Consider the following 19204-nt stretch of genomic DNA (forward strand, 5'->3'; position numbering starts at 1 on the left):
AAGAAAAATGTAGTACAGTAGCCTATGTGATTGATAGGCTCCTGGAAAACGAATCTGTAAGAAAAGTAAACTGTAAGAGCTTCTAAAGCAGACACGTAGACATTTGTTTTTGGAATAAGAACTAAACCAATTCTTTCCTCTGCCATGTAACACAGGATTCTAAGTAAGCCAATGCCCTTCTAGTTACGGGTGAAACAGGTTTAATGTTTATGACAGGCCAAGTTTGGATACCTACTATAGAAATTATAACACGACCTGGCACTGCAAGGGAGCCCAACGAATCCACATGACGAGGGACACCTAGCACAGCTTGCCTGGCCTGCTTCACAAGCCCCACAAAGGTGCTAACTGCCACCATCCCAGAGAGGAGGAACTTGCTCAAACGCACCACTTGGGGGCAGCAGAGACAGCAGCCAGATCCTGGTTGACCAACCTCAGTATGAGGACCCAAAAAGCCCCAAAACCCTGCCCTCCTTTCTCCTTAGTTTCTACTGCACATCCATTTGTGCAACTCCACACACTCCAGAAGATGGCTTCTCAGCTGGAATTCCTAACTGACTGTCTTCGGTCAGAATAAGCCTGGCAATATCTAACATTTCAGACTGCAACATGCTATGCTGATCTCAGGAAGGCATGTTGCTTTCCTTCTGTACAGACCCACATAGCCTAGACTGCTCGGAAGCTTCATTCAAATCGGAAATGAGCTGGAGCCAGTCCCCTCTGGGAGGGGGGGGGGGCTATGTGGAGAGGGCCCCAGGGCATCAGGACTCTGCGGTCTGTGGGGAAGGACACCGAGCACCACTTCCTGCCACAGCCCCAGGCTGCGGTCCTTGCTCAGCCCCTGCATCTGTGTGACAACCCTGGGCAAATGACTTCATCCCTTCTGCTCCAGATGTCTCATTTAAAAGGTAGTGACAACCATGAAGGTCTAAGCTAGGGGGCCCTGGGAGGACGTACTGAGGTGACCCACGTGCCTTTGCTCAGTAAACATGACGGCACCCTCTCTAGAAACAAGTATATATATTAAAAAAAATTTTTTTTTAATTTTAGAGAGAGAGACAGTGAAGACACACACATGCCTGGGGGATGGGAGGGGTGGAGAGCAGAGGAAGAGGGAGAACATCCCAAGCAGACTCTACACCGAGCGCAGAGGCTGACCCGGAGATCAGGACTGAGTGAAAGCAAGAGTCAGCCGTTCAACCAAATGAGCCACTCAGATGTCCCTATTTTAAATTCTAAATAAAGAGTATAACAAATCTAAAGGACTTTTCTGATGTTTGAAATAGATTGTTCTTAAGATGACTAAGAGAGACCCTTCGTTGCTTGTAAGGTTTGCTGTAGGAAATGGATCACTTTAGTGAAGATAAGCTCAGGGAGACAGGGGTCTGCCCTGAGGCTGTGCTGACCCTTGAAGCCCCTGTGGCCACTGCTGGAGCCGAGCGGGTGTGGGCCGGAGGAGTGAGGCAGAGACCAACTTCTCAGAGGTCTGGGCTTGCCCTGACACCCAGAGATCCATGTAAGGATATTTTTAGTTTTAGGCAAAACTAGAGCCACTCTTGGAATTCAAAGTGCCCGAGACCAAATGTTTAGTTTCCCTTCACTTGTGAGCTCTTGTCTCATGTCTGCTTTAACAGGTCTCTACACTCATATCCAGTATACCTGTGAATCACACGATGGGCTGGGTCAAGAGTAAAAGTAAGGCCAGCTCAAGTCAGAAGAAATGGATGACAAGAGTCCCCCAAACACCCACGCCAGCAGGCCCCAGGAAGCCCAGCTCATTCACCCGGGCAGACTGCAAACCAGTGCAGTATACTAGGCCTGCTGTCAAGCAGCAGAGGTGGACCACTTGCTTGGCATTAAAAGCTGAGCCACTGTAATAAGCCCCACAGCACCCTCTTGTTCCTATATATAACTCAAGGTGGAAAATGTTTTACAGCTCCAGCTTATTTTTTTTTTTTAAGATTTTTTTTTTATTTATCTATTCATGAGAAACAGAGAGGCAGAGACACAGGCAGAGGGAGAAGCAGGCTCCCTGCGGGGAGCCCAATGTGGGACTCCATCCCAGGACCCTGGGATCACACCCTGAGCCAAAGGGAGACGCTCAACCACTGAGCCACCCAGGCGTCCCTACTCCCAGCTTATTTAAGTGTAATGAATCCAGTGACCAAAATAATCAGGTTATCTAGTGATTAGAAAAACAAAGTATACAATCTCACTAGTCTTTTTTTTTTTTTTTTTCACTAGTCTTTTTTTTTAATTCCAAATGTCTTACTCATTTTTTAGGAAGAACACAAGGGAATCAACAACTTCAGCCACCCGCCATCGGATAGAGCCTCAGTTCCTGGAGACCCAAACATACCAGGTAATTTTCATCTTGAAAGGCGTAGTGCAGTGTAGTGATCCACTGGCAGTCACCATTCACCAGCACATCACGTTCTTCTCGGAAACAGGCGGTCTGTAAAGAATGAGGGGGAGGGTCAGTCTGTGTCCATCTAAGGAGTATAGTCCTGAATAGCGGGGACCCTGCTGTGTGACAGAGGCTCTGGAGACAGTGTCCCCTGCCTTCCAGGCCATAGGAAATCCGGCCTCCCTCCCCCTTCATCTCCCCTAAGGCGGCTCTCACCTGTTCCTCAGTCTTCATCTACACCAGCTGAGTGGCCACGCGCTTCCCTGTTCTTTCCCAGTCCTGCCCACATGGGTGCCAAACTCCAGAAAACTCCTGCCTAGTGATGGGCCTCACCCCCCTGCCCTCCTGCACAAGTCCGCTGCTGCAGCCAGCATGGGACATTCCTCCCGGCTCAAGGGGGCCTCCAATCCCTCCCAACCAGCACTGTCTGACCTCTCTTGATGGCCTGTGGCATGGCCACCCTGTGTCTGCCCCTCTCTGCCACAGACCTACGGTTTAGCAACCATGTGGCTGGCAGGAAAGGGCACATGTGTGCTTACTGAATATCTGAGCAGTGAGATGGGATTACTTGAAGCATACGGATGCCAAGAAGACCTACCGCCAGTCTCACGTGAGGAAAAAGGCTATCTTTTAGGCTGTCATGGTTGATTTAAGAGCTGTATGACACAAGTGGCCCTGTATTTAAAATGCCTGGGTGCTCTGGCATAATTTATAATAAAACATTCTCCTTATTGAGCACCTAATATTTTAACTCCTTATATTTGAAACTTGCAAAACTTAACAAAAATAAGAGTGGCGCTGCTCTGCAGGGCACTGGAGAATCCTACCTGTTCTTTCAGGAAACTCACAGTGAACTTTAGAATTTTTTTTCCTGTAAGTTTTCTGTTCTAGACCTGTTTTTTAAAGTTTTTCTTTCAAAAAGAAATGACTGAAGTAGATGTGCCCTGATTCTACTAATTAAAAGCAGATAAAATAACTTGAACGGCCAGCAATCAGCCTACGATGTCCAGATGTGCAGAGACCAGTGGTTCTGAAGCCCCTGTGGCCCCTCAGCCAGCAGCCACCCAGACCACAGGGCCTGGAGCAGGGATGCTCCATCTTCTCAAGCATCTATCTATCCACATTTAGAATGAAAGCCATTCTTAAACAGGATCACCAGCATAGTGACCCACAGACAGGAAATATATGTATCATTCAGCAGTTTTGTTTTGTTTTGAGAGCAAACTTTCAGTACTTTATTTATGAGCAAAACAGATGAGCTTTAAAAAGCTCAGCATGATCCACAAGTTAAGAATTCACATGGCTTTGCCAACTTCTTTACTGCCTCCTTTTGACTTCATGCTTTTTAAAGATTTTTAGAAATTAATATAAAATTTAACGTTCAAAATAACCTTACTCAGGGGGATCCCTGGGTGGCTCAGTGGTTTAGCACCAGCCTTTGGCCCAGGGCGTGATCCTGGGGTCCCGGGATCAAGTCCCACATCGGGCTCCCTGCATGGAGCCTGCTTCTCCCTCTGCCTATGTCTCTGCCTCTCTCTCTCTCTCTCTGTCTTTCATGAATAAATAAATAAATAAAATCTTTTAAAAAAATAACCTTACTCAATAATAAAAAGATAAATTACTTTAACCAGCTTTTTATATCAATATTGTTTTTATACATATCACATACACATCTATCCTATTACATATATTCTGAGATAATCATAGTAATTAGAAGATATTCTTGGGCTTTTCTGAGTCTGTCGATTAGGATGTCTGTAACCAGATTTAAATTTCATAATTCTATAATTTTTAAATGTACATAGCATGACATCTGGGCAAATACTAACTTTTTTTTTTTTTAAGATTTTATGTATTTATTCATGAGAGACACAGAGAGAAAGAGAGGCAGAGAGGCAGAAATACAAGCATAGGGAGAAGCAGGCCCCATGCAGGGAGCCTGACGTGGGACTCGATCCCAGGGCTCCAGGATCAGGCCCTGGGCTGAAGGCGGCGCTAAACCGCTGAGCCTCCCGGGCTGCCCACTAATTTGTATGATAAGGTGAGAGTCTCCTCTCTTCTTAATCTTGGGACTTTTATAAATTAAAAAATTTAAACAGACACACACATCCCCACCCCAGCTCCGGAGGTTAACATTATAACAAGTCATATTAAATATGCTCAGCTATCTTCTTTCATAAATCAATCACTCCTATAAAAATATAAACTTGAATGAATTTGCATATATTCCCCCAAACACTTTTTCTTTCCCCAAACTTTTATGTAACACCAGCTACTTTGTTCCCCACAAAGAGTCACTTGGACAACGTTCCTGTGATGACCAGAGCACCACTGGTGCCACGAAGAAGGGCTGCGGGGATGGAGGCAGGTTGAAGCGCCAGATGAGGAAGACAAGGTGAGGGACGGGACAGAGACCAGCGGGGCCAAGGCACGACCACTGTGCTGTCACCTGAGGCAGAATCATGGGCCACCAGCATCTGGAGCCCAGGTGACTGCAAAAATGGTGATGGCAACCCACCAATGTGCATTCCCAGAGCAATACAGATGTGAGGCCTTGTGCTGGGTGCATGGCAGGCAGGAGGAGGGGAGGAGGTTACATACAGGGAAGCAGAACAAGCTGCAAATGACAGACATTATGAACTTGGGATGCTGAGTGAGAATGCCCACCCACCAAGTTAATGACAACCTGAGCTCAGGAGAATAATCTGACCAGAAGAAACATCAGTAGCGTTATCTGCCTAAGGTGGCGGCATCAGCCCAGGGAAGAATCACAGAACACAGGAGGAAGGGCCACCTAAACTTACAAGGAGGGTTCAGAGCAACAGGATAAGAGAGGCCAGAAGCCAGGGAAGGAGTTTCCAGAGGTGGCCAATCCTAGGGGCGTGCAATCCCAGGGTCAGCTTGCTTCACAGCTGGGGCGCAGCAGAGGTGATGCCAAGGAGGGGGGACAGGTGAGGGTGAACCCCTGCCAGACACACCAAGGGCACTCGGCCTAGGGCAGTCCAGCAAGGGGACACAGGGTGAGTGATGGAGCCCGGGAAAGGAAGAATGCTTATCTCCCTGACCTGAGGTAGAGGAACACAGAATGGCTAGTGAAGGCAAGCTGGAGGGCGAGTCTGGGCAGCAACGGAGGAAAAGCCTGGGCTTGCTCCACAGCCCCACCTGTCTCAGCCAGGGGCCGGGAGCGTGAAAGAGGCACCACAGACAAGGACACAGAACTAAGGAAAAACGCATCTGAAACTGCCAAGCGGTCACCATCTACTTTCACTTATGATCTTCGTCCTCCCTCTAGGATGGAGCATAAAGACATTTCTGTACTTAAGTCAGCTCCAAATTCAATAATGCCTTTTGTGCAGGAAGCAGAACTGAGATAAATGCCTAAAATTTCCGTGAGGTCTTTAATTTGCCCTGACAGTAAACAGCCCTCAAGGGGGAGGAGCCTGCTAGCACAGTGGGCAGCAGTGCAAAACGGAGCACGCCAGGACAGGGCTGAGGTCATGGTGACACAAAGCAGCCCACTCTTATCAGGGAAGGAGCCCCAGATCTGCGGGGGGCTGTGGTCCGGACCCAGCGGGAATTTGTGGCCACGCTCCTTGCACACAAAGCCCCATTCACCTGTTTGTCAGTCACACTCCAGGCTTACCTCTGCTCTTTTAAGCATTTCCCACTTGTTGAGGATTTTCATTGCGTAAATTCGTTCAGTGTTCTTCATTTTAACAACGGCAACCTGGAATATGAATAGGAGATTAACAAAAATGTAGTTACTGGAACAAAAAGCCAGCACATTTTCATCTAACTACAGTGAGATCTTTACTGCCTGGGGAAATGAAACTCTGGAAAATGAGCTGCTGAGGAAAGAAGAGTTTTTTACATAAATAAAGATTTGCACTGTTAAGCATCAAAACCGGATGTCAATCATGCTGCAACTTTCACCTCACTTGCTTTTAGTTCAAGAACCTTCCACAGTGAGGGATGGGTGCACGGTGGAGGGTTCACCTTCCTCTTCCTTGGCACATGCCCAGGATTTCCATCAGAAAAGCTTTCCCAAGCCTTCCTTCCTGTGTGCTAGGGCTCCATCCCCACACTCTTCCCTACCCGCCCCACTGGTGCTCACATCTATCTCTCACTCCCACGGCCAGCCTTAGCATGTGCCGGCTTTTACCCCTGAGATCTTCAAGACATGGTGAGTACCCGCATGGGCTCTGGAGTGTGACTTGGGCAAATTCTTCTCTTTGGGTTTCTACAACTAGGAAAGTACTGGCCTAAAATTGCTATGAGGATAAAATGAGCCAATGCAATACTTATATGTGCCTAGAATGGTGTTAGGCACATAGCTGGCACACAGCATGTCAGCTCAGCCACATTCTTCAAGGTACAACTCAAATGCCACCTCTTTCAAGAAGTCCTATTGGATTTCCTGATCCCCACCAAATCTCAGATGAGCTCTTGCATCACTACCAATACCAGATGTGATGTTTGTGCCATTGTATGGTACATGCTATCCTGTAAAAATCATTCACTGGCCTAAGTCCCCATCACAAATCCATAAGTTACTTACCTAATGGCTGTACCTTTTTGCTGCCGATGGTAGGCAGCCACATAGTTTATATCAACTGAATTATTTACTTCCTGGCTTTCTAAACTACATACATCACACAATATCATCATCAAAGTAATCACACAAGCTAACATGCCCTGGGCAATAGTTCACCTGCACCCTGCCAGGTAACCCTCACCACAATCCTCCATGGTGGCTGTGTTTATTGCCGTATTTCCAGATATGGAATTTGAGGCTGGGAGGTTTAAACAACATGCTAAGAAGTGACAGAAGCTCACCCTCAAGTGCGTGCATGTGACGGTCACAATCACCTGTTGTCTCCCACGGGTCTGATGGCTGGGGGCACGGGGGATCCACAACACACAATCCCTGATGGATCCCCAGAGCCTGCTGAGGGTCGCAGGTACCTCCTACACAATGTGGCTTGTAGCCAGTCTCCGGCTGCCCACTATGTGGACTGTGTGGGACGAAATCGCCCTCTGGTCACCTCCCTTGGTCATCCCTCTCAATGCCAGCCTGGTGCTCACTGTGGTGGCCCTGCTCAGCACACCACACCTGTTCAAACTGCTGTGTATTAGCTACAGTCTTTGAACCACTGACCAAGCTTGCTAAAATTCTGAATGTCGGACTGAGAGTGCCTAAATAAATGGTCTGAGAATTCCTCAAATGTCTAAGAACAACACTGGGCACACGTTTTGTCATCACGTCACAAGTATGTCAATTTCTTCAATAGGTGAAATATTAGTGTAAAAACAAAAGCTACTATAATGCAATCCCCATCAAAATACCAGTGGCATTTTTCACATAATTAGAACAAATAATCCTAAAATTTGTATGGAACTCCAAAGATCCCTAAGAGCCAAAGCCATCTTGAGAAAGAGCAAAGCTGGAGGCATCACATGCCCTGATCTCACACTACCCTACAAAGTTGTAGTGGTCAAAACACTCCGGTACTGGCACAAAAACAGATGGACCAATGGAGCAAAACAGTCCAGAAATAAACTCAGCTTATATAGTTAATTAGCTTTTGACAAAGGAGGGAAGAATAAGCAATGGGGAAAAGACAGTTTCTTCAACAAGTGGTGCTGGGAAAACTGGAGAGCTACACGCAAAACAATGAAACTGGACCATTTTCTTACACCACACACAACACAAAAATAAATTCAAAATGGATTAAAGACTTAAATACAACATCTGAAACCATAAAAATCCTAGAAGAAAACATAGGCAGTAATCTCTTGGACATCAGTCTTAGCACTATTTTTCTGGCTCTCTCTCCCAAGGCAAGGGAAACAAAAGCAAAAATAAACAAAAAATTAAGACTATGTCAAACCAAAAAGCTTCTGCACAGTGAAGGAGACCATCAATAAAACAAAAAGGCAGCCTATTGAGTGGGAGAAGATATTTGCAAACAACATATCCCATAAGGGATTAATGTCTAAAATATATAATGAACACACAATTAAAAAAAAAAAAACAACTTAAAAAATAGGCAGAAAACTTAAGCAGCCATTTCTACAAGGAAGACATCCAGATGGCCAACAGACACATGAAAAGATGCTCAACATCAGTCATCATCAGGGAAATGCAAATCAAAACCACAATGAGCTATCACCTCATGCCTATTATCAAAAGACAGAGAAAAAGAAGTATTAGCAAGGATGTGGAGAAAGGGGAACCCTCGTGCACTGCTAGTGGGAATGCAAACTGATGCAGCCACTCTGGAAGAGTACGAGATTCCTCAAAAAAAAAAAAAAAAAAAAAAAGAGAGAACTATAACTACCATTTGATCCAGCAATTCCACTTCTGGGTATTTATCTAAAGAAAATAAAAACACTAATTCTAAGAGACAGATGCACTCCTATAACACTGGTTACAATAGCCAAGATATGGAAATAACCAAAGTGTCCATCAACAGATGAGCAGATGAAGAGGGGATGGTCTATATACAAAATGGAGTATTATTCAGCCATAAGTAAAACTTAAAAAAAAAAAAAAAAAGAAAGAAAAACTTATCATTTGCAAAAACATGGATGGAGCTAGGGAGCACTATGCTAAGTGAAATAAGTCAATCAGAGACAAATACCATACAATTTCACTCTTATGTAGAATCTAAAAAACAGAACAGGGATCCCTGAGTGGTTCAGCAGTTTAGCACCTGCCTTTGGCCCAGGGTGTGATCCTGGAGTCCCGGGATCGAGTGCCACGTTGGGCTCCCTGCATGGAGCCTGCTTCTCCCTCTGCCTGTGTCTCTGCCTCTGTCTCTCTCATTAATAAATAAAATCTTAAAAAATAACAATAATAATAACAGAACAAAACAGAAACAGACTCACAGATGCAGAGAACAATCTGGTGGTTGCCAGATGAATGAAACAGGGAGAAAAAAATGCTGCACAGTATTTACTATAGAAGTGGTCTAACTGGGAAGAAATGTTAAGAGTTGATAACTTTATATATATATATATATATTTATTCATTCATTCATTCATGAGAGAGAGAGGCAGAGACACAGGCAGAGGGAGAAGCAGGCTCCATGCAGGGGGCCCGATGTGGGACTCGATCCCGGGACCCCAGGATCACACCCTGGGCTGCATGCGGCGCTAAACTGCTGCGCCACCGGGGCTGCCCAGAGTTGATAACTTTTGAGGAAAGTAATGAAATTCTGAAGATTACAAGCTCCACGAACAATACAGATCTTGCTGAAAATGAGATGTAGAACACTTTGAACTCTTACTAGAATCTTACTTCCTTAGATCATTAGGACACAGACTATGTCCAGGAAAGACACCAATGCCTCTGATAAAAACCCAAAAGATAAAAGAATGTATCTGTCCACAGAAAACACCTGTCAAATCAAGAACATGTAGAAGTGAAATGTAGGAGTAAAATTTAATGTAAAAACAAACAAAAAGTCCCGTATATTAAACAAGCTTCCTCTATCACATAACTTATAAAATAAACAATTTATGAAAATCTTGTTTAGTTTACTGGAAATTTCTTCTTGGCCCAAAACTCAGTCTTAACTGCATCAATGAGATGATGATGATACTGTAAGAATCTCCAAGATTAGATGTTTCCATGAGAAAATGCAAACTGAAATAATTTTATAAAACATTAAAAAATGATTGGGGGACATGACAACCAAGTATAATACCGGATGCCAGCCCAGCCCTAGTGCTGGAGGGACCCAAAAGAAAGCCATGAAGAACATCACTGGGTCAACCGACAGAACTGCAATAAGACAGTCGATTAGACAAAATGTATTCTAACTTAAAACTCAAATTCATGAACTGTGATGATCTAATAGATTGTCTCCATGAGGAAATATACTCTGAGGTATTTGGGCGGGGGTGGGGGTGGGGAAGAGTCCCTTCCCTGACACAGGCAACTTACCCTCAGTCGTTCAGAAAAAATCAAACACTGACATACATGTTGGGGGGGCGGGGGGGGGAAGGGGACACTTCCTAGACCATCTGTCCCCAAGATACTGGAAGTGTTTTCAAAGCCACTGTACTCGAGGTAAAGGGCAGTACCCCAAATATTCCCAATCTTGTTTCTATAATCATCTAGATGTGTTTCTCTAAACTCCACCTGAGTGGTGGTGGGGGTTGGGGGAGACTGCACTTCTGAGCTAAGAGTTTCACATTCTTGCCACAGGATTGTATGAAGTGCTGCCCATCAAGTTCTGGACTGTCCACACTCTCTCTGGGATGGGGCTCCTGAGCAGCACATCCCCTGCTCTCAGGCCACAGGTTCCCATACCCACGTTCGCTGCAGACACTCACAATGCTTACCCTCCCCTGGCATGTCATGAGGAAAAAATAATTCAGTTAGAACCACACATGTTCTTCATATAGACGGTCCCAACCCTGACAGCCCTAATCTCTGCAATCCACTCAGTGTCATCACTGAAACTGGGCACCCTTCAGGTACACGACTGCTGGAATATCTCAGGGAGACAATGGCAGTAAAGCCACTCTTACTATATGGTGCCATGTAATGGTAGTACTATTAAGAATCCAAAATTCTAGTTCTGACAAGGGAGGGTCGGCAAGCATGTGATGGAAGCCCAGGTGGGATGCAGAATGGCTGGCTGGCTAGAGGAGCTGGGTGAGGGGGCCGGCATTGGGAGCCCAGGCCACGGAGCCTGGGAAGGGTTAGGGGACGCAGGGGTAGGGGGTGGGACTCACACAGGCTGCTACAGCTGGAGACGGAACAGAGGGAAGGCAAAGAATCCAAGGGCTTTTGCAAAGGCCTGGGCAAGGACGGATTTTGCTTAGTTTAGGAGGAACTTGAAAGGTGATACAGGTCATCTTCTCTGAAACTCAGAAAACTGAGTTTTGCATTAAGTTCTCTGGCAGAGAAAAGCACTAAAAAATAACTACAACCTATTTGGGCACAGCACTGTTGTCTCTGGTTCTTTTAGTTTTCCTCTCCTGCCCCTTTGGAACCCTCCTCTATGGCTGTGGCCCATACCTTAGATCTCTCTGAGGGCCTGGGCCTTGCTGGTGTCTGCGCCCAGAGCAGCCCAGGTCCTGCTACAAGGCAGATGGTCAGCAAACATCTATGCTGCCCTGAATCAGGTTTCAATTTCCAAAGGCCTTCTCTTTCTCCTCACATAACAAAATCAGACCTTACACCATCACATAACCTACTGAAGCTCAGAGATGGGTTATTTCTGAGCAGAACTCACTTTTTTCTTTGTGATGCTGCTGCCCCTCCACCCTCCCCTTAACGAGACACACTCCTAGGGATAGGCCAGGAAGGAGCCCCATACTTCCCCAGCCCAGGAAAACTAGAGGGAAAGCCTAAACAGAGGGGTCAATGCATTACCAAGTTTAAGCCTAAACAGAGGGGTCAATGTGCAGTACTAACTGTAAAAGCACCTGGTCGAGAGCTGCTGTGAGCCTCAGCCTCCGGGGGGTGGGGGGGGGGGGCACGTCTGTCCAGCCCACAGCAGCAAGTCCAGTGCACCGACCCCCTCCCTAGTGCAGGCAGCTGGACTCATAACTGGCCCCAGCACCGGCAGCAGGCGAGCTGCCCATGATGAGAACAGCTACTGTCTTGCCCTCCTTGCACTCTGTGGAAAAGGACCACCAAGATGATTTTTTTTTTTTTCCAAGATGTTTTTCAATTAACACATGGATTTTTAATAGACTTCTTTGCCTCTAAGAAACAATATTCAGGGCAACTCATCTGTCACAAGCTTCTGCTTTTCTTTTTCTCTTAATTGTATCTTTCAAACTCTGCCCACCAAGAACTACTCTCCCAATGATCCCAGTAACGACCCCCTCCACAGATCAGTACAAGGGGTCCTAAAAATGCTGGGTGGGAGCTATTGCTGTTTGGGCCACCGAGGCAAAGTCAGTATAAGGGAGTTTATCTTACCTCTCCAAAAGCCCCTCTTCCGATCACTTTAATTATTTCGAAGTCTTCTCGATGAAGCTGCATCTCCTTCACCAGTTGTGTAAATGGTTTAGCTACAAATTTAAAAAAGTGAAATCAATAATTTACTCTCATGAGTTGATACTACATAAAAAATTAATCAATTGGGGCATTCTATTAAATTACATAGCTTTTTTAGGAAAAAAAGTTTACTTTTCAAATGTTTACTATCTGGCAAGTTTTGGAAAGTCTGTGTTTAGGCCGAATTCACATAGATGTTTATCATCAGCACCTACACCTCACAGTCTGCTGTAAGAAATAGCACCACTACAAAGATCCCCTGGTGAAAATCACTAAAGCCAGGATCTACCTGACCAGGCAAGCACCTGGTGGGCACATCTCCACCCACCCCACAGGGACAGCGCACTACAGCAGCGTGTGATGCACATAAGCACTAGCTATCCTCAAGGTGAGAGGGTGCCAGGCCCCTGTGGGCTCAGTGGAGCCACAGGGCAGCCTGAGGAACACAAAACATTCTCTAAGAATGGTGCTGACCTTTCAAGCACAGGGCATGTTCCTGGACATCGTAACCATCCCTGCTAATCTCATGGAACCTCTAACAGCCACGATTTAGGGAGGAGGAAACCAAGCCAGGTCTCTGTAGATGGTGTCCTGGGTTGAACAGGGTCATGTCTCCCCCTGCCCCCCAACCCCCTCCCATAGTGTCCACAGAACCTGGGAATGGGGCCTTATCTGGAAGTGGGGTCTTTGCAAATCAAGGTGAAGTTATAAACAGGAATGAGATGGGCCCTAAATCCGACAAATTAAATGAGGGAATCTGGACACAGAGGGGGAAAAAGCCATGTGAAAATGGAGGTACAGAAGGAGAGATTCAGTAACAAGCCAAGGAAGGCCGCCTCCGCCAGGAGCTAGAAGAGACTGGGAGTCTTCCCTCCCTGGAGCCTCCTGCAGGAGCACAGCCCTGCTCACACCTTGATGCTGGGCCTGGGCCTCCAGAACTGTGTGAGGAAAATGTCTCAGTTGTGTTAAGCCCCCCAGTTCATGGCAATGTGTTACAGTAGCCCAGGAAGCCACTACAGAGACCATGGGTAATTTCTTTCCAGGAACAGAGCAAGTGGCAGCGCCAGGATAGAAGGCATGCAGTTCAACTCCAGAGGCAGCATGCTCCTCACCACCATCCATCCTGCCCCTGGTCTGACCTCCATTTAATCACATCTCTTTCAGCTGTTCTTATTTTCACCTCCAGACCTAAATCCACATTTTATGCTAACCTGTATTCTACATAGTTCTTTTTCAAATTCTCCCCTACTAGTTTTGCAAAAACATTTCTACTAGGGGAAAGCAGGCAAAGTGTACAAGGGCTCTTTCTGTATTATTTCTTGCATCTACCATTATCTTCAAAAGAAGCGAAAACAAAATCTACAATCTGACATTTTCTGACCTTCTAACTGAGATCCATATTATTAATCTTAATTCTATAGCTTTGCTCTCTAAAAAGATGCTCAAGAAATACCACTAAGGTTTGATCACCATGGTTCACTGATCACGGTAACAAGAGCCAGAGCACCAAAAGGTTCTTGGTGCCTACGGAGAGTGAACTGTTACAACTATCAGTGTAAATGTCCATCAGCACAGAGATTAGGGAACACAACACAGGGCTTGATTTAAAAAATAAATAAGGGCAGCCCCGATGGCCCAGCGGTTCGGTACCACCTTCAGCCCGGGGTATGATCCTGGAGACCCGGGATCAAGTCCCATGTCGGGCTCCCTGCATGGAGCCTGCTTCTCCCTCTGCCTGTGTCTCTGCCTCTCTCTGTCATGAATAAATAATAAAATCTTAAAAAATAAAACAAAATAAAAAATAAATAAATAAGGGCACCTGGGTGTCTTAGTGGTTGAGTGTCTGCCTTCTGTTCAGGTTGTGATTCCAAGGTCTGGGGATCAAGTCCCACATCAGGCTCCCTCCCTGTGGGGAGCCTGCTTCTCTTCTGCCTATGTCTCTGCCTCTCTTGAATAAATAAAAAATATATTTTTAAAAATAATAAAAAATAAATAAGTAAAGGCCAGGCTAATGAAAACCCTGAGCTACAACTTGAAAGGTCATTTATGGCTTATCTTCTTTCAAGTATCACTCAAAATAACCATTCCCAGAACTCCTAATGGAAAGATGCACTCCAAACAGTCACTGAAAACCTCAACCTCTCTTGTTATCTTCCAGGGGAACCACACGGTACTGTTCCTTCTATAATGTAGAAAAATAATCCCAACAAACCTGATGTGTTCTATTTTACCACCAGAAGAGACAGCTTAAGAAAGGAGAGCATGCTGACCAGCTGCAAACAAACTATGAGGCTAGGAGTACATGCTGTAGAAATGCAACATTTTGGATTCTTCCAGGAATACTGAGGACTCACAGAAGGTTGCAAATGTACAAACCAAACAAGTATTCATGAATATCAAAGAAAATTCCACTCAGAATTGTGCCATGAGTCACTTTAACTTGTCCATGTTCCCATTCCATCTTGCTTGTAAGACACGGTGTTTCATATCTTCTGTATTCTTTTATTTTCTTAGACATTTCATGTCTCTATACTCAATTATCCTTTTAACAGATGCATACTATTTCACTAGGTTGACACACCAACAACTGTAAATGATGTGTCTATTGAACAGATAGGTTAAACTTTTTTTTAAGATTTCTTTATTTGAGAGTGAGCAAGCAAGCACACGAGCTGGATGGGCAGAGGGAGAGGGAGAAAGAATCTGAAGCCAACTCTACACTGAGCATGGAGCCCAATGTGCTCGATCCCACAATCCTGAGATCACGACCTGAGATGAAACCAAGAGCTTGACACTTAACTGAATGTGTCACTCAGGCACCCCTCATTTTTTTTTTTTAAGATTTTATTTATTTATTCATGAGAGATACAGAGAGAAAGAGAGAAGCAGAGACACAGGCAGAGGGAGAAGCAGGCTCCATGCAGGGAGCCCGACGTGGGACTCAATCCTGGGTCTCCAGGATCATGCCCTGGGCCGAAGGCAGGCGCTAAACTGCTGGGCCACCCAGGGATCCCCCGGGTGCCCCTCATTTCAAAAAAAAAGATTTTATTTATTTGAGAGAGGGAGCAACCGTGTGCATGAGCAGGGGGCAGGGAAGAAGGAGAGGGAGAAGCAGACTGCCCGGGATAGAGCTTAATCCCAGAATCCTGAGATCATGACCTGAGCCAAAGTTAGACATTTAACTAACTGTGCTGCCACCCAGGCGCCCCTAAACATTTTTTAAAACTTTTATCTTCTTGCAATGTAACTTTACAGTAAACATTTTCATGCATGCAAGCTTTCTATTTTAAAATAATTTTTAAGATGAAATTCCAGGACTCTCCAAAGGGCACTATCGTTTCCTGCAGTTCCTAAGCTGCTCTCCAAACTATCTCCTGAGTCACCACTCCCTGCCCCAATACTGTACATGGATGGTTCACCAGCCTTTGAAACTGGCAGTTCTGAGGCCCCGTGAACCCGGCTGTATGCCCTATTACATGGATTATCCACTCACCCCAGTGGTGATTGCTCACCAATCAGGTCTTAATCTTGTTTAACCCACTGCATAAGTACCCTGTTCTAACTTTGTCAGACACCATACCTGTAAACACCATGCCTCCATTATGCTCCTGCTTTTCATCTTCCTTGTGATTTTTACAGAAATAATTACTTTTAATAAAAGTATTTTTAATAAAATTGAATTCATTCTTCATCATTTCACTAATAAAGCTCAGAAAGTTATCAACTCTTTCAAGATCTGATATTCAATCCTATTTTTTTGCTAAATGGCTTTTAAAAATAGTTAACCCATCATTCATCTGTTGTTGACAGCATGTATTTGGAGCATGAAGTGTTTATCTTAATCTCCAGTTGTAAAAGAACAGTGGTCTAGTTTTGCTGGGGGTGTGGAGAGACCCCCAGCTTCCAATTAGGAGACCTGGGTCCAAAGTGTACCCTACCTGGTAGCTGGCCATCTTAGGGAAGTCATTTTACCCTCTGCGGCTAACTTTCCTCACCCATAAGATGGGCAAAACATCTTCCCTGCCCACCTCAGGAGCCCACTAACCATGACACCAAGGCAGGTAAAAGTGCCTTGTGGCAAAGCTGCCAGGTACCCAAAAGCTGTAATCACTCCATCTCTGCTCTTTCCATGCTAATCATCTTACTTACCTTCCTCATCATTTCCTTTAAAAAGAATTTTTTTTTTTTTTTTTTTTATTTGAGAGAGAGCAAGCAAGGATTAGAGAGCACAAATAGGGGAAAAGGCAGAGGGAGAAGCAGGCTCCTGCTGAGCAGGGAGCCCAATGAAGGGCTCGATCCCAGGACCCAGAGATCAAGTGAGCAAAAGGCAGACACTTCACCGACTGAGCCACCCAGGCGCCCCTCTCCTAGTTTTTGACAGAAGCAATTTTGTTATTTCTGCCTTCTACACAGTTCTGCACAAACTTTCCTGAAACCGATGGATATGGGTTCATCAGGACCAGTCAGATAAACGGGGAAAAAACCATGGGAACAGAGATGAACACTTGAAACGATGTCCAACAGTTCTGAGGACAGAAAATATGACACTGGTGTGTAAACATTCTTAGGATCACATTAGCTAAAACCAGAACAGAGAACCACACCCTGCTAACCACGCAGGTGGTAAGGGGCCATGAAATCATGCTGATTGGACAGGACTTAACAGGTGAAAAGCAGAAAGAGTGACATTTCAAATGGGCTGTCAATCAGTATCAATATAAAATTAGGGAGACCCTGCCATCCAGATTGGGTACAGTCAAGGGACAGAAACACACCAGTTATATGAATAAGAAAATCTAACATCAAGAAGTGTTAACAAGGTTAACTAAAAAGCAGGAAGGGAACACTAACTTATCATGGAGACAGCAGACACAGGAAGCAGCTCTACTACCTGTACGATCAGGGGAACCAAAGGAAGACGCTGGAGTTTCTGAAACCGAGGCAAAGGGCTCCCTATGGCCAGCGGGGTAAAGGATGGGGGCTGCTGCTGCTGGTACTGGGGTCTTCAAGCTCAAAGGTAGATCCCACAGGCTGGGGACCTAGGGAGCTGTGCTGGGGTCTCTGCACATGTGGGACAACACCCACCTGGGACCAGCTACCTGCTGCGGGCAGGCGGCCAGGAGGAGGAAGGGTTACCAGGGCATCACTCAAGGGAAGAGGAGCAGGCAGGAAGTCCCCAGTCTCTTCTCCCTTCTCCGCCTCTCCAGTCTCCTACACCTTTAGGCAGAGCCCACACAGGGAGAAGCTGGGGGCAGAGGATGTCACTGCAGGGAAACGGAACAGGGATGGGAGAGCTGTTATATCCGGGAGGATGGGTCAAATGAGTAAACAGTTTCAGGGTAAGGGGAGCCAGGTTCCTCACCGTCAGAGAAGGGAGTTATGAATAAGGGAGAATAAACCCTCCAGGACTGGATTTAGAGTCTGAGGCTCTAAATGTGACGTCACAATTTTCGATGTAGAGATATCAAAAAACACAGACATGAATGGCTGTGTCCACAAACACAGTCCTCACTCTGCCCACGGAGAAGGCCTGGGGGCAGCAACATCCCAACAACAAGCACATCTAGTGCCTGGTCTCCGGTTCTCAATATCGTCCTCCAGCAGAGGAAGCAGGGCTCCTCAGGCCATTCCAGAGCCTGGGCTGGGCTATTTTGTGCAAGAAAGGAAAGAAGTGCTCACAGAATAATTAATGGTCAATCAAAATAAATACTGATAGTTACAGATTACATGAATTAAATATAATAGGAAACCAGGATACTGATACTTATCAATTTAAGAAATCTGATGAGAAATGAGCTATTTTATATAGTTTGAAAGCACATCCAAAAGAAATAGTTCTCAAGGACAAGGGGAAGCAAGTGCCTGTATAGTGATGGCCGGCAGACACTTCTACCTAAATCAAGTGATCAGAGTGAACACGATCACCAGTTATGTGGCAAAATGAAATTGTGCTGTCACCCAGCCGGACACAATGAGGAAGTACAGTGTCGCTTCTGGGATCTTTCTGCCAAAGTTCTATAACCTGAATTTAATCAGGAGGAAACAGGAGGCAAATCTAAATGGAAGGAACGTTCTGCAAAGTAACCAGCCTGCTATGTTAAAAAATTTCAAGGTCATGAAGGCCAGGATGAGACTGAGGAACCGCTGACACAGAAGAGAACTGGACAGCCAGGACAGAGAAGTGCAGCGTGTGGTTCCGCGCAGGCCCTGGTGCCACAGCGTGGAATGTTAGTGTGCTGGTGGCCCTTCCATGCACTGAAAGAGCAACTCCCTCTCAAATAGTTGGGGGCAGTTCTATGTACTGTTTGTTATTTGCAACTTTTCTCTGAGTTTGAATCTGTTTCCAAAAAAATTTTTTTTATTTATTTTAGGTTTTATTTACTCATGAGAGAGAGAGGGGAAGGGGGGGAAAAACACAGGCAGAGGGAGAAGCAGGCTCCATGCAGGGAGCCCAAAGTGGGAATCGATCCTGGGACTCCAGGACCACGCCCTGGGCCAAAAGGCAGGCACTAAACCGCTGAGCCACCCAAGGATCCCTCAAAAAAAATTTTAAACATCTTTTTAAAGATTCTTTGTCACTGGGACACCTGGGTAGCTCAGTGTCTGCCTTCGGTTCAGGGCGTGATCCTGGGGTCCTGGAATGAGTCCCACATTGGGCTCCTTGCAGGGAGCTTCTCCCTCTACCTATGTCTCTGCCTCTCTCTCGGTGTCTCTCATGAATAAAAAAAAAAAATCTTAAAAAAAAGAAAAGATTCTATTTGGAAAACAGGCTG

At 45.6% G+C, this 19204-nt stretch overlaps 1 protein-coding gene across 3 annotated transcripts in view; it reads right to left on the reverse strand.

Annotated features, from left to right (window-relative positions):
* The window catches only part of CDC42BPB (CDC42 binding protein kinase beta), a 106180-nt gene that overhangs the window by 51069 nt on the left and 35907 nt on the right, over window positions 1–19204 (reverse strand). For all 3 annotated transcript variants that reach the window (XR_004817822.2, XM_025443953.3, XM_025443952.3), the window contains exons 2-4: window positions 12354–12445; window positions 6051–6134; window positions 2360–2455 (exon numbers count right to left, since the gene is read on the reverse strand). Coding sequence is in view for 2 of the 3 variants with exons in the window: in XM_025443953.3 (XP_025299738.3) it covers window positions 2360–2455; window positions 6051–6134; window positions 12354–12445 (272 nt within the window). In the remaining variant the exon portion in view is untranslated. The remainder of the gene's footprint in view (window positions 1–2359; window positions 2456–6050; window positions 6135–12353; window positions 12446–19204) is intronic.

The sequence above is a fragment of the Canis lupus genome, chromosome 8 (assembly GCF_003254725.2).
Source record: "Canis lupus dingo isolate Sandy chromosome 8, ASM325472v2, whole genome shotgun sequence".
Classification (NCBI taxonomy): domain Eukaryota; kingdom Metazoa; phylum Chordata; class Mammalia; order Carnivora; family Canidae; genus Canis; species Canis lupus.